Here is a 14,604-nt window from a genome sequence, read left to right as displayed (position 1 = left end):
GCAAAAACAATGAATACTGTTACGCTGAAAAGAAATTAAAAGAATTTTAAAAAAATGAATGTCAGAGACTTTCTGCATGGAATCTGGTTTGGGGTTGAAAAGGATCTTTAACCATCCAAAGACTTACGCGGTGGCCTGAAATCATCAGCAGCCCCCCTCACTTAGTTTTACTGGGTATACAAAACATGGAAAAAAATCTTTCAACTTGGTTCACATATATACGTAGGCTGGAGAGAGTCCTTCAGCATCATCTGGTTCATTAAAACAAAATTGATGCCCAAGAAATCGAAAGAGTCACAGGCCTACGAAGAATCTGATGGAGCCTGTGGCTTTCTTCACAGAAAAGTGCATACATAAATTCTGTGTAGAATTTCAGAGAGCTTGTGGGGGGCCTGGTTAAGATATTTCCCCACCTAGGGAGAAGCAGTGGCTTCATGTAATAAGACTGTAAGGGTTTCAAATTACCAATCCTCATAGGAAATGGATCTCACGGATTCCCCAGAACCCACCCCCTACCCAAGCACCCTTCAGCTTCTTTGGATGGTAGGTATTATCTCCACTGGTATTCATTCCATTGTTTGCAATTCAGATTCAACAATATTAACTAAATGTCTTGCATCCTGAGTGTGCTCAAGGCCACACACAAAAAGAAAATTTCAAGTATAATTAGGTGGCATCTTTCTCCATGAATCATTCTGGTCTGTAAGATCCCTGATGCCCAAAGAGATCTCTGATCTGTATCTGTTGCTAGTTTCTTTCCTTCATGACCCTAACCACTGATGTATTCTCTTAGAAATTTTTTCTTAAGTAAACTTTTATTATTTTCTTTATGACTATAATACATATTTTAGATCCAGTGCACACAAAACACATTTCAGCAGGTTTAATGCTTTCTCCTTCAGTAACATGGACATGATATTAGGAGAGTTTCCTAGAATCTGCACCATCATTTCCAGTTCAGCCTCTCCTCCGTTTTTAAGACAAGTAGTAGTTGGGCTTTCCTATCACCATGACAGTTCTGATTCTGGGGTTGTTTTCTCTTCCTCAATTGTAGATTCCTTATCAAACCTTAAACTTTCATCTTCATCAGGTACTACTGTAGTCACTGGGCCAACCCCCAGCCTTGACTGCTCTTTGGGAACTGCACTGACATTTCGATCAAGGGAAGGAAATCTGAAAGTTATGTAGTTGAGGAAGGAGATGATCCCTAAAGGAGAAGAATTTGAGGTGAGTTTCAAAACAGAGATAGTCTTTTGACTTTTAAAATTCTTACTCATGCTTTTCTCAGTTCTAAGAACCAACCCTCCTCTCCCTCAGCAGTTTCTTTATCCTCCTGTGCTCTCATTGCAATACAGTATTTCTTACATGGTAAAGACAAAGCTTGAACCTCCTGGATTCAATGATAGTTGATAGTTGATATTTCCACAACTTTCTGTAAAGTCCCAGGCAAGTTGCTCAACCTGTGCATGCCTCAGTTAATGGTAGAACAGATCGCTAAATCTAGGTTTCCAGACTCCAAAATCCATGCTTTCCTCACCATATCATGCTGCTTCTCCATGTATGAATGTTCTAAATAGGAACAGTCAGTGCTTCTATTTCTCCCAGACTCTACCCTCCCTTTCAAGAAGGGACTTCCTCTTCTATCCTTCTTGCATTAGGCAGGGGAATGACTCACCAGAAAACGTGTATAAGAAGTCACTCCACCAATTAATATGATAGGCCCATAGGAAATCAGGCTCCAAGGCATCCTTAGCATGCCAGTGAACCTGTGCCAGAAATAGGACGAGGCAGAGGAGCAGGGAGATGGCTAGGACCAGAAGAAAAGATGTCACAATGCATCAGTGTCTTTAGTCTGCCTTGACCATCACCCCCAACTCTCCTTCTGCTTCCAGATGCCATATGTATGGCAGAATTTAAATTTAGGGATTGACCAAGATGGGAAAGAGAAAGGGGCTTCTACCTCTCCCCTGGGCTAAGTCACCTTGAGGTGTGTTTTATACAGTAAAACAGGGCAGGTAACTGGCAACTGGATGTGATACTAAAGAAGAGGAAAGGGACAAGAAAAAGAGGAGGAAAGCCCCACCGGGAAACTTGGTTTGTTTGACAGTTTCACCCTGGTATTACCTTGCCAATCTAGGTCTGTACCTGCAATGAAGCTGAGCATGGAGACCTTCAGATCCAAGTTGGTGGTTAAGCCTCCTCTTCTGGGCAGGCAAGAGCTGATGAGCCAGGCAAGGGCAACGACTATGGAGAAGAGAGAGATGAGGAAGAAAGCCCTGGAAATTTGAAGGTAATCTGCCAAGAAGGAGGAGAAAGGGAAGGCTTGGTTAGTCCAGCAGGGGACCTCTTTTAAGAAAACCAGACAGAGGCTTAGAGAAGGGCGTGAGGACTAAGGAGGCTGAAGCAGAGTTCGCCATGTGGCAACCAGGGCATAAGTAAGGATTTTACTTCCCAGTTTTTCATTGATAATTGTAATTATTTACTGTGAAGGTAAAGCCTTTATTGTAAAACTGAAGATGATATACAAATAGTTCTGGCTGCATTAACACATTTAACTTAGATGTAAACTAGCTGTTGTTTTTTTTTTAAGATTTTATTTACTTGTTTAACAGAGAGTGTAATCACAAGTAGGCAGAGAGGCAGGCAGAGAGAAAGGGGGAATCAGGCTCCCCACTGAGCAGAGAGCCCGATGCGGGGCTCAATCCCAGGACCCCGAGATCATGACCTGAGCCGAAGGTGGAGGCTTAACCCACTAAGCCATCCAGGCGCCCCTGTAAACTAGTTTCTAAAAGGTGAGACTCTAACATCATGACACAGATTAAAACATTTTCTTATTCCTAATTTTAATTCTAAAAGTAATACATGTTCAATATAAGCATTGGAAAGGCTAGAAAAGTACAAAGAAGCAGGAAGAAAAACAGCTACAATCCCACTACCAAGGGCATTTTATATTATTTCTTTCCAGTATTTTTCTATCCTCTGTACATAGTGGATATGGTACTAAAAATCAAGTGATTTTTTTCCTTAAGATTCTATGGTAAGATTTCCCCTCCCAAATCACCTGTTGTAATCATCATTTTTAATTTTATTTAATTTATCATATTAACATGTTTCACTTAATGATTTAACCATTATTGGACTTGTAGTTTGTTTCTATTTGTTTTTTCTCTTTTAAATATATCTGACTTGCATGTGCCTTGTTAGCCTATGACTACAAAATGAAGTCCTATTTACTTAAACTCCCATACTGTAATGATTTCAAGCTTGAATTTACTTGATTGCAGGAATTTAACATCCTAAAAATATCTTCTATTTGCTTTTTTTTTTCCTGAGAGTTCCTCAAGACCCTTCCTCGAGGTTGCTCAGGGAGAGGTCTGCTTAAAAGGTCTTTAGCTCCAAAGCCCTTACCCAAGCACCATAACACTTCTTCCCTCACCTCCTGGCTCAAGATCTCTGCTCTCTGCAGACCGGATGTTGGTAAGAGAGAAGAAGGGGCATGCCAAAAATTACTTTTTGCTACAACTTCCCTAATATGAAACAGATCCTTCCCTTGACTTCCACAGCAATTTTTTAAGATACATGCACCCCAGTATTTATAGCATTATCTACCAATAGCCAAATTATGGAAACAGCCCATGTCCATTGATTGATGAATGGATAAAGAAGATGTGATCTAGATATATAGATATATACACACATCTATCTATATTGTGTGTACATATCTATATCTGTGTTTCTACATCCATCTATTGTGGACTATCAGTCAGCCATAAAAAAACAATGAAATCTTGCCATCTGCAATGACATGGATGAATCTAGAAAGTATAATGCTAAGTGAAATAAGTCAGAGAAAAGACAAATACCATATGATTTCACTCATATATAGAATGGAAGAAACAAAACAAATGAGCAAAGAGAAAAAAGAAAGAGAGAGGGGCAAACCAAAAAATAGACTCTTAACTCTAGAACACAAACTGATAGGTTACCAGAGGGGAGGTGATTGGGGGTGGGGGATGGTGAAATAGATGATGGGGACTAAGGAGGACACGTGTTGTGATAAGCGCTGGGTGCTGTAGGGAAGTGTTGAATCACCATATTGGACACCTGAAACTAATATAACACTGTATGTTAACTATCTGTAATTTAAATTAAAAGCCTTTTAAAAAAGAAATAAAGGATAACACACAATTGCAAGTAAATAAAGCTCTTCTGAGATGCTACAGATCCTGCAATCTCTTCAATATCCTTTAGAGGGTGCCGCCTTGTCTAGCTTCTTTCCTGTCTCAGGGTAGCAGGGGCCAGCTCGTCTCTACCACTGAAAATTCTCTAAGCACTTCTGTGCCTGAGAATCCTAGTTCAGCTTCCAACTAACCAAGAGAGAAGAAAATATATTAAAGCTTATCCCAGATTAAGATCTGCCTCTTAAGTCTCATTTTCTTCTCTAGAACTCACCCCTTACTAACATCATTGATAATAGTAAAGTCAATGAAGGGAAACCACATGCCTACCCACAGAGGTGAGTTGTTCTGTGGCCAAAACAAGTTAGCCACATTAAAACAAGATAACTCGGGGTGCCTGGGTGGGTCAGTCATTTAAGCATCTGCCTTCAGCTTGGGTCATGATCTCAGGGTCCTGGCATTGAGCCCCTCATCAGGGTCCCTGCTTAGTGGAGAGCCTCCTTCTCCCTCACCTTCTGCCTGCTGCTCTGCCTACTTGTGTTCTCTATCTCTGGCAGATAAATAAATAAAATCTTTTAAAAAAATGATAACCCAAGAGCAACGCATTTCCTGAAACCTGGGTCACACAGAATTAGCAAGATATGTAGCCAGTCAGAGCCATCAGCCTGCTTTTAGCTGCATGAAGCCCAGTGTGATAGGCAACGTTCCTGGTATTTAGCCCACAGTCCCCCACAGGACCTAGCAGCCCTTGCCTATAGCCCTGGCCCTTTGCCTGTAGTCCCCCGACCATAGCTAATTGGAAAAAGGAAGGAACTCTGACCTATGTTGGACTAATTTGATTCTTACGCTTGGAAATTTGGATTTGAGACTGATTGATGCTACTTTCCTCATATATAGTACTTTGTTTTCTTGAACCAAGAAGATAGACACATTGCCAATGATACAGAGATATCACTTTTTGGGCATTTATATACTAGTAAACAGGAAAAACTGAGCTGTAGTGATAAAGCAAAGTATAAACAAAGATGAGCGTCAAAGCATCTCTAAAGAGACTGAGTGGTAGGCTTGATTTTTCTTCATCTGAGATCCTAGTCTCTTCTGGAATCTCCTAAGGGACAACAAACTTCCTGCCCTTGGGAATCTATGAGATTCTTCTGAATCTTCATAAATAGGTTCTCTCTTTAGCTTATGCTAGTTCAAGTGAAATACAACATAAAAGTGTACTAAGATACCCAGTCCAAGTCCTGTCTAAGACATGTTACAGTCTAGTCTTTCTTCTACCAATGAGGGGAAAACCTGCCTTCATGTTCTTACAATCTTCTCTTAGATCCTCATCTCCTGAAACTACATAAACATGATCACTCACACCCACAAAGGAACAAGTGAAGATTTACATCATAGAATAGTCTCACTTCCCAAGGAAAAAAGTCAACTAGTTATAATCATACAAAACTAATTTTCTGACCAAACTAAACACTTGGCTGCATTATATAAAATGGGTGCATTTGTTTAACTTCAAAGTTTTTTTTCTTTTTCACTGAGCAAAATAAAAGAAACATCCTAAAGCTGAGTTTGAGCCTCCATCTCCTCTAAGACCAAAAGCCAGCAGCTTACTTGTCAAAGTTTCCAAGATCTTAGGACCTAAGTTATAAAAGGCCCTACTTTTCGGTAAGAAGCTTTGGTCCAATGAAAGAGAAGTGTCCTAGATATAAGAAACACCCACCTACGTTATCTTTATCCAAACATTTCTGAAGATTTCCTTAGTCATATTCTTGGATGTGGACTTGGGTTGCGGAAAAAGCAAGGCAAACATCCCAGTTTACTGAAGGCAAAGAAGCTAACACCTTGGGAAGAGAGGGGATGTCAATTTCAATTTGGAGGGGAAGAGAGAGATCCGAATGTTTGAAAAGCTTGCTAAGATCCTCGGTAGGGTCCTCAGGGTCATCGCAGTCAGTGATTCTGTACTTCAGAGCACCATCAGGTAGGACATAAAAGCTACTGCAAGGAATACGACTCTACCAGAAAGCAGTAACGATTCTCAGCGAACTGAGAACACTCACCATTTGGCGGTTTGTTTGTAACTGGTGTGCAGGATCTACTGTTATGAAAGTAAAACTTTGTCCTGGAGGTTCTGGAAGGTGAGAGGGGCAGGGCTATACCTCACCTTGCTCTTGCTCTAACAAATAAGCTTAGTTAACACTAGATGCTCTTTTCCTTTACAGGTGTTGACACTCTGGAAGGAATCAGTGGAGGAAGCCAAGATGATGTGAGAAGGAAGAAGCATAGGAGAGAAGCCAGCCATAGGAAAGGCCAAGCACCTGGTACTCCGCTGTACCAAAGAGATTTGGGGGTGGGACTCCTCTCACTGCATCCTAAGTCCTTCAGCAAAAATCAAAGCCAGGATAGGGAGGTAGTTCTCCGAAAGGATCAGGCTCCTTTTAACATGAAGGAACTAGACTGAGTGAGTGGAGGTGGGGTGTGGATATGGATAAAAAAGGTGCTGCTGAGGGATTGACCCACTTATTTAGCCAAATATAACCTCCACGCTGTTGACATCACACCTTCATTCCAACCACACAAAGGCGAGACAAAACCTCCCCAGACTCAAGGAGAAGAAGGTAGTTTGGGAATGGAAAAAGTCGTGGATGGGGACCAGCAGCCTGGAGAGGAGGCTGTGAAACTGGCTGAGGATTCAGGTTTCTTGGTGACCCCACTGGAGTGCCAGAATCAAGCATCCCCACCCAGCTTGGCTGTGTCTCACGTGCAGTGGTTCCCAGGGCCTGGCTCTGGAGGCCCCAGTGCTTTGACTAAAAAACCTACCCTGCTTCCCTACAGTCCTCCAGATGGTTCAAGTTATCCTCTGTGCCAAAACATTCCTTTACGCTACGGTCTGATCTCACCTGTGCCATAGGAGAGTTAAGAGAAGGGTCTGTTCTACACTTGAGACTTAGGAATAAAAGTGAAGAATGGTGTCTACTACTCCCCACCTCTTCCTCATTTCATTAGCAACAACTACAGCAGAGAAGCCATCAGTCATCTAGAACCAGGTCAAGTCAGAGCCAGAGCCACAGTGGCCTCATGGGAGTCCAGGACACAAGACCATGAGCACACATATTCTTGAGAACACCTGAGAGAGTCCCCATGAAACTCTTAGAAATGACAGATTTACCATAGAAAAGGGGGATAAATTCTCGCTGTCAGTAGGTAAAAATTCAAAGTTCTCGAATTTGGACAATAATGTTTGGGGCAATGATAATATATTGTCGCAGGTTGATGAGACCTGGACATACTCATTACATTTGGGGAATTCATTATGAGCTCTGTATTGCAGACTACTTACTTAGAATTGGGACTAGTGAACATTGGAAATAGGGTAGATACTTGACTTATAATTGTGTACTTAAAGGACTCAGTTGACCTTCTCTAAATCATTAACAGTTGGCCTCAGGTGAATTCCAGGCTGCAAGAAATAAACTATTTGCTATTGTGGCAAATTCCAAGATTTTTAAAAAAGATTTTATTTATTTGAGAGAGAGAGAGAGAGAGAGAGAGAGAGAACAAACACATGCAGGGGGAGTGGTAGGTAGGGGAGCAGCAGGATCCCTGCTGAGCAAGGAGCCTGATGTGGGGCTCAACCCCAGGACCCTGGCATCATGACCTGAGCCAAAAGGCAGTTGCTTAACTGGCTGAGCCACTCACGTTCCCCCAAATTCCAAGATTCTGACTCATTAGACATTAAAATAATAATGTCAAGTCCTGAATTTTAGCCTGGGCACAATTACATATATATGATTGCAGCTCAATTTTATGCCTATATCTTCTACTCCTTTTATGCCTGTATCTTACACTCATGAATTCCTAGAATTTCTCTAGAAATGGAATTTGCTAGTGTAAATCTCTGGATACACATAATCATATTGCTTTGGTTATACCCACTTATGGTCCCCAGTGTATGAGAGTGTCTAACATTGTGCATCATTTAAAAATCTCTGCTAATGTCATGTTTGAAAAATCCTATCTCATTGTTCATTTGATTTGCCTTTCTTTAATGATCGATTAAGGTTAAATGATTTTTCCTATGTTTATTAGACATTTTTAGTTTCTGTTCTGTGAACTGTTTATTAAGAATTTATTTATTGGGGGTATTCACCTTTTTATTAATAATATGTTTTTTAAAATATCAATGCCATTTATCCTTTTATCTTTCATATTTGTCGCAAATATTCTCCCTAGTTTTTCTTTGAAGCTGAAGAATGCAATTGAATTATATGCCTGCCTTTGATTTTAGTTTCATCTCAAGATCTTGCTCCTTAACTCCACATAGCGTAGATGCTCTAGCTCAGGGTGGAGCCGAGGTGCAACCCCCAACCCCACCTCCAGCATCTGGGGCCCCTGCTTGTCTGACAAGGAGACATAAATGCTTCTTTCGTGCATGTTTTCTTTCACAATACCTGTTTCTCTGTGTAAATGTATTTTTTGAGGATGATGGGGAAACTGTTTAGTGTAGTTACGTCTTTCCTCTAAGTTTTGGTTCTGATTAAAAAACTTATAGGGGTGCCTAGGTAGCTCAGTTGTTAAGCATCTGCCTTCGGCTCAGGTCATGATCCCAGGGTCCTGGGATCGAGCCCCACATCGGGCTCTCTGCTCAGTGGGAAGTCTGCTTCTCCCTCTCTCACTCTCCCTGCCTGTGTTCCGTCTCTCTCTGTCAAATAAATAAATTAAATTAAATAAAAAACCTCATGCATATAGTATCTTCTGGCCCTATAAACTTACTTTTAAATGTTTTGTATTGCATTTTTAGATGTACCTAAATTCACATAAAATTTGACGTTAATAACTTATTCTAAATAGCTGGCATTTGTCATACCGCATATCTGACATGCATTTGTATTCCCTTCTACTGTTAGCAGAAGAACAAATTGACCTTAGAAATTAAATCTGGGGCGCCTGGGTGGCTCAGTCGGTGAAGAATCTGCCTTTGCCTCAGGTCATTGATCTCAGGGTTCTAGGATCGAGCCCCGCATGGGGCTCCATGCTCAGTGGTGAGTCTGCTTCTCCTTCACCCCCTACTTGTGCTCTCTCTCTCTCACACTCTCTCTCTCAAATACATAAATAAAATCTTAAAGAAAAAAATTTTAAAAAGTTAAATCTGATGGAGGCTGAGACACTTCACTTTGTTTCCCAATTCTGATCAAATACTTGTATTTCTACAGCCACATTAGAATACTCACCACATTGCTTCGCAGTGACAGCTTATAAAGGCCCAGAGAGTTCTTCCCAGAGAGTAAAGAGAGTATCAACTACTAAGCTGGGAGAGGAAGCAACCAGGAGTCAGAGGGAGAAAGGGTACACTGAGAACACCTAGGAAAAGCATGGCTACATTCACAATTTGCCTGAGACCATCTTGGACTCAAAGAGGTGAGGGTAAAAGGATCTTGAAGGAAGAGAGACGAAGAGCCAACGTGGCTGAAAGCTCTGGGAACTGTGGGGCCTGGTTCGGTGGCACTCACAGGGTGGTTTGGGTGTGCTGCTCCAGCACAGTTCATGGCTGCACGAGATCCAGAGTCCTGCGTAGAGCTCAAGGCCATTCTTGATCACCAGGAATTGCACCCAGCTCAGTGGGGTTGAGCAGATCAACATTAGGAGACCAAAACCACACAGGCTGCCACAGAACATTCGGATGTAGATGTGTGTCTGATCCACATGCTGCTGCCGCCTCTGGGGTGGCATCGTGACATTCAGATGTTTGCTGACGGGGAGGGTAGGCTACAAAGATGAGGGAAATATTGCCTACCAAAAAGATCACCCTTGATCCCCAGGGTCTCCAACTCATCTCTCCCTTAAGGATCCCCATGTGGGTTTGATCTGTGGATGTCTCTTCCTACCCAGGGTGATCTTTTCTCTATCTTTAGGACACTCCGTCTAGGCCCGCCTTTAAGTAAGTCCTCTTCCTCCCATCTGACCTACAATTAGGTACCTCCTCACCCTTTGGTATTTCCGGTTCCCCTGAATTTTGGGAGCCTTAGGATTATGGAAGGTCAAGACTAAATTTTGCCTCTTCTCCATCTTGGCAGCCAGCTTGCTTTCTAACTGCCACGGAATTTGTCTCCGCACCTCCCACACGTGCCAGCAGATTCCATGTCTGTTTCATATTCTGGGTCTGATTGGATCAGGAACAAATCATCCCATGTTATTCAGGTGCCTGTGTATATGATAGTCCCCACCCTCCCTTTTCTGACCCCTTTTAGCTCCTTCATTAAATAAATCCATAAATATTCTGTTGGCAGTTACTGTGTGTCAGGATTTGTGTTAGGACCCGAACCAGAAAGATGAATGAGGCACAGCTTCCTAATAGCAAGTAAAGATGTTAACTCAGATGTCTTCAGGACTCAATAGCGTGTGGTTAGAATTCAAGATTACCGGTAGCCTCGATGGCATTCACACTCTTGCCCCTCTGCTAAGTGGAAGGCCTCAGGTGTGTCTCCGTAGGTTCAGGAGCCAGTGGGTCAGCCATGGTTGGGCATGCAGCATCCAGCCTTTTCTTCCTTTCTTGCTCCAGTTCCCGTTCTTCAATGCCCTCTACTCATGAAGCCATTGAAGGGCGTTACACCCCTGCCTGCCGCTGCCAGTGCTGACAGGGCCCACTGTGAAAATGCCAGTCTCCCCAGCGCAGGGGGCTACCCGCCAGCGTGCTGAAAGCTACCATTCACAATCCGGCTGCAGGGTTGGGCTCTGTGTGAAAGCAAGGAGAATGGCCTTTCCCTGCTTCCAGAGGAGCTCAAAGTCGTCTTTTCAAACAACTCTCTCAGCGTTGGTCCTAACTCCTCCTCCCCACAAGGGCTCAAAATTAGTCCAAGATGCTGAACAGACGCCATCCTGTTCCCCATCCCTGACATTTATTCAAATAAATGCCCAGCTGCATTGCCAGCTCTTGTTTTCCATGAACAGATAAATTCTGAGTCCTAAATTTGGGCTGAATCAGAATGCCCTATCACACTTTTCTCCCAGCATGCCTTCTCGCCCGCCCCAACCTGTCGAAACCTATACTTTATGTCAGCTGTGGGGTACAACTGGCACTTAGCTTGCTTATGTCCATGCTTTAGCATGAAGTCCTCTTTCTCCAAAAGTGTCATTTGACCCTCTGATTCCCGGTACTTAACCCAATGCCTGAAAAGAATAGTATTTAATGTTAAAGGAATGAATGAGCAATATATATATATATATATATATTATTTGAGAGAAGGAGAGAGGGAGATCACAAGCAGGGGAGAAGGGTAGAAGGAGAAGCAGGCTCCCCCTGCTTGAGCAGGGAGAGCCTGATGTGGTACTCGATCCCAGGATTCTGGGATCATGACCTGAGCTGAAGGCAGATGCTTGACCGACTGAGCACCCCACAATATATTTTTATATAAAAGATAGAGGTTGGTACACAGGACAGCATGGTTAACATTGTCAGAGGAAAATTAGGGAGGGTCTACTGGAAGAGGTATTAGCTAGATTTCAAAGGAATTTTTCAGGTAATTGAGGTGACGGGACATTTGAGGCAAGGAGAATAGTATGTCTCAAGGCAGGAAGCCATGGACAGCATGAGGTTCTCGGGGCACTAGAAGCAGTGGTTCTACTACGTACAAACTCCAAGGGGAGAGTTGAAGGTTGCAGATAGAGGCCAGAGCTAGATCATAAAAAGTCCAATTACATTGTGATGTTTCAATTAACGTAATATGCTAGCACTACTGGCTTGATTATAGGAAAGACTTTCCATCTGCAGCAAACTGGCTTGCACGGCATGAATATGAGATGCACGCGCATGCCTAGGGAGCTAGACATAGGCATCGAATATGCAGGCCTGCATTTCAGCCCCCATTCTAGCACTTACTTAGTTCCAACACTCACTGACTAGGTCCCTTGGGGCAATTTCCTTAACCTCACTGAACATCAGTTTCTTCTTCTCTAAAACCGGGTTAATAATCATTCCTGCCTCATAGAATTTTGTGTAGATTAAATGAGATAATATGCATAAAGCTCTTAGCACAGCGCCTTGATATGTGCTCAGTAAATACTATTATTTTTAATTTTTTTAGTATTCTCTACACCTTGCGGTCAAGAGTCACATGCTGCCCCAACTGATAGCCAGCCTCATTATTCTTTTTTAAATTGTCTTTCCAAGTTTGCTGGAGCATGACCTTGGAACAGGCCACCCTGAGACAGATGAAATACTAATGTTGATGGATAAAACATATCACCCTAAACCAGAACATTACCGAAGAGAGGATATTAATGTAATAGGGGATAACAGGTCATTTTGTGACCAGTGTCTGATTGGTAAATGATGCAATTCCCCAGCTATTGAAAGAACAGGTCAGGCACCACTGGACTCTAGGCCCTACTGAAAGGTAGGATGCTCTGGCCAGTTGGGAACTTACTAGGGCCTACATGCATATGACAAAACAAGCATTCATGCATAACTGGGGGCTGTGTATCCTGCCATTTCCCCACTTTAAAAAGCAATTTGGGGTCCCCAGCCTGTGCAGCAGCCACTGACCTACAGCCTATGGGGTCCAGGAGAAACCTCTACCGCCAACCTGACACAACGTGGAGCTGCAGAAACCAGATGATAGGGGATCTTTATGCTCCCAGCCCCTCCCTGCAGAATCCTGGAGCTCTGCTCTTGCATTGAGGCCCTTCAATGTGGAACTGGCTCAGGCTGGTTAAGGACTCAGTCTCTGAGAAAACAATTAGACTGATGTGAATGCAGTTTTGAAAAAAAAAAACATGCGGATGGTATATCCTGTAACATTCCACCACAGCAGCCGGTGGCCCGTGAACTAGGGGAGGCACCAGAGGAGGCAAGCCCCACTCCTGGGCCCCAGACTGACCTCGCAGAGCCCCAGAGGGAATGAAAAGCCAGGCCCCCACCATGGGGGACTGAGGAAAAAAAGCAGCTGGGAAGCTGCTATCAAAAGATATACTCTGACTAAAATATGGCTTATGACAGTCATTAGTAAAGGAGACAAAATTTGGATGACAAAGCCTATCATAACACCAGGAACTGAAAAACTATGCTGAAAACGCACAGACCTCTCCTCTTCATTTAACACTAGAACTACTGGGTGAAAAGGAACTTCATACAGCTCATGCCACAAGTCACATGGGAAAAGCACAGGGCATTGTCACATGCTTGAGAGCAACGCCCTATCGTGGTAGAAGGAGAGGGGTGTTCCTTCCCTTAGATATTTGTATGTTTGACAAATACAATACATGGTGTTTCACAAGAGGATTTTCTATGGAAGAACCAAGATATAAATGTGAGGGATGAAAAATTTGTGTCATTGCTAGCCCAGGATGCTGGCACTTAAAACATGCTAGGCCCTTCTGCAAAAGTGTTCTTGTGAAAGCATTTCCTGCTTTTCCCCAAGTTGCTCTGGAGGACTACTTAAAGAAAATCCAACAAATAAATTTTTATATATTCCAACCATCTTTACAAAAGAATGCTTCCATTACTTCCATTATTTGTATATTCAGTCATGAAGAAAAAGAACTTAAAATAATTTCATGGCATTGGAGAAAAAAAGCAGTTTGGTTAGAAGAAAACAGAGAAATATGTTTGTGACCTTGCAGTGGGCCAAGAATTGTTTTTAAACAGGACTTCTATGGAGCACCTGTGTGGTTCAGTCATTAAGTGGCTGACTTTGGCTCAGGTCATGATTCTAGGGTCCTGGGATCAAGCCCCACTTCAGGCTCTCTGCTCAGTGGGGAGTCTGCTCCTCTCTCCCTCTGTCTGCTGTTCCCCCTGCTTGTGTTCTCTCTCTCTCTCTCTCAAATAAATAAAATCTTTAAAAATAAATAAACAAACAGGACTTCTAGGGATGCCTGGGTGGCTCAGTCAGTTTGGGTGTCTGCTTTCATCTCCATTCGTGGTCCTGGGGTCCTGGGATTGAGCCCCACATTGGGCTCCTGCTTCTCCCTCTCCCTCTGCTGTTCCCCCTGCTTGTGCTTCCTCTCTCTCTCAAATAAATGAATAGAATCTTAATAAAATAAAATAAAATAAAATAAAATAAAATAAAATAATGAGGACTTCTATTCACAAGAAGATACCACTGAGAACATAAAAAGGCAATCCATAGAGTGGAGTAAGATCTTTTCAATATGTGTATCTAACAAAAAACTCATAGCAAGAATATATAAAGAACTCTTGCAAATCAAAGAGAGAGACAACCTAATCAAGAAATGAGTGGAGTCCTTAACTGACATTTTGCCAGACATGACAACAGCCAATAAATATAAAAAGGTGCTCAACTTTATTAGTCATGATGAAAGTGCAAATTAAAACCATAATGCACCAGGGCACCTGGGAATTTGGGATTGATTTAATAATGAATGACTTTTGAGATAGATCATTCTTAATAGGAATGGAGTAGCAGTTATG

At 42.5% G+C, this 14,604-nt stretch overlaps 1 protein-coding gene and 1 pseudogene across 4 annotated transcripts; one reads left to right on the top strand and one right to left on the bottom strand.

Moving 5' to 3' along the window:
• Positions 1 to 862: 862 nt before the first annotated feature.
• On the bottom strand, positions 863 to 10,251 carry TMEM202 (transmembrane protein 202). Of its 4 annotated transcripts, none has more exons than XM_032865149.1 (5): positions 10,156 to 10,251; positions 9,689 to 9,927; positions 2,146 to 2,295; positions 1,676 to 1,807; positions 863 to 1,207 (listed from the first exon to the last, which is right to left on the bottom strand). In XM_032865149.1, exons 1-5 carry the CDS (start codon positions 10,242 to 10,244, stop codon positions 1,005 to 1,007), a joined length of 813 nt encoding a protein of 270 aa, XP_032721040.1. In that variant the 5' UTR covers positions 10,245 to 10,251; the 3' UTR covers positions 863 to 1,004. The 4 variants fall into 4 exon arrangements, with proteins under 4 accessions (XP_032721040.1, XP_032721039.1, XP_032721042.1 ...); XM_032865148.1 differs by having other exon boundaries at positions 9,689 to 9,944; positions 10,164 to 10,251; XM_032865151.1 differs by having other exon boundaries at positions 2,146 to 2,244; positions 9,689 to 9,944; positions 10,164 to 10,251.
• Positions 10,252 to 10,542: 291 nt separating this feature from the next.
• LOC116872119 lies at positions 10,543 to 13,721 on the top strand (annotated as a pseudogene).
• The last annotated feature ends 883 nt before the right edge of the window (positions 13,722 to 14,604 follow it).

The sequence above is a fragment of the Lontra canadensis genome, unplaced genomic scaffold (genome assembly GCF_010015895.1).
Source record: "Lontra canadensis isolate GAN:19392208 unplaced genomic scaffold, GSC_riverotter_1.0 scaffold28, whole genome shotgun sequence".
Lineage (NCBI taxonomy): Eukaryota > Metazoa > Chordata > Mammalia > Carnivora > Mustelidae > Lontra > Lontra canadensis.
The sequence above is the reverse complement of the archived record's forward strand: the minus strand, read 5'-3'. Positions and strand labels throughout refer to the sequence as shown.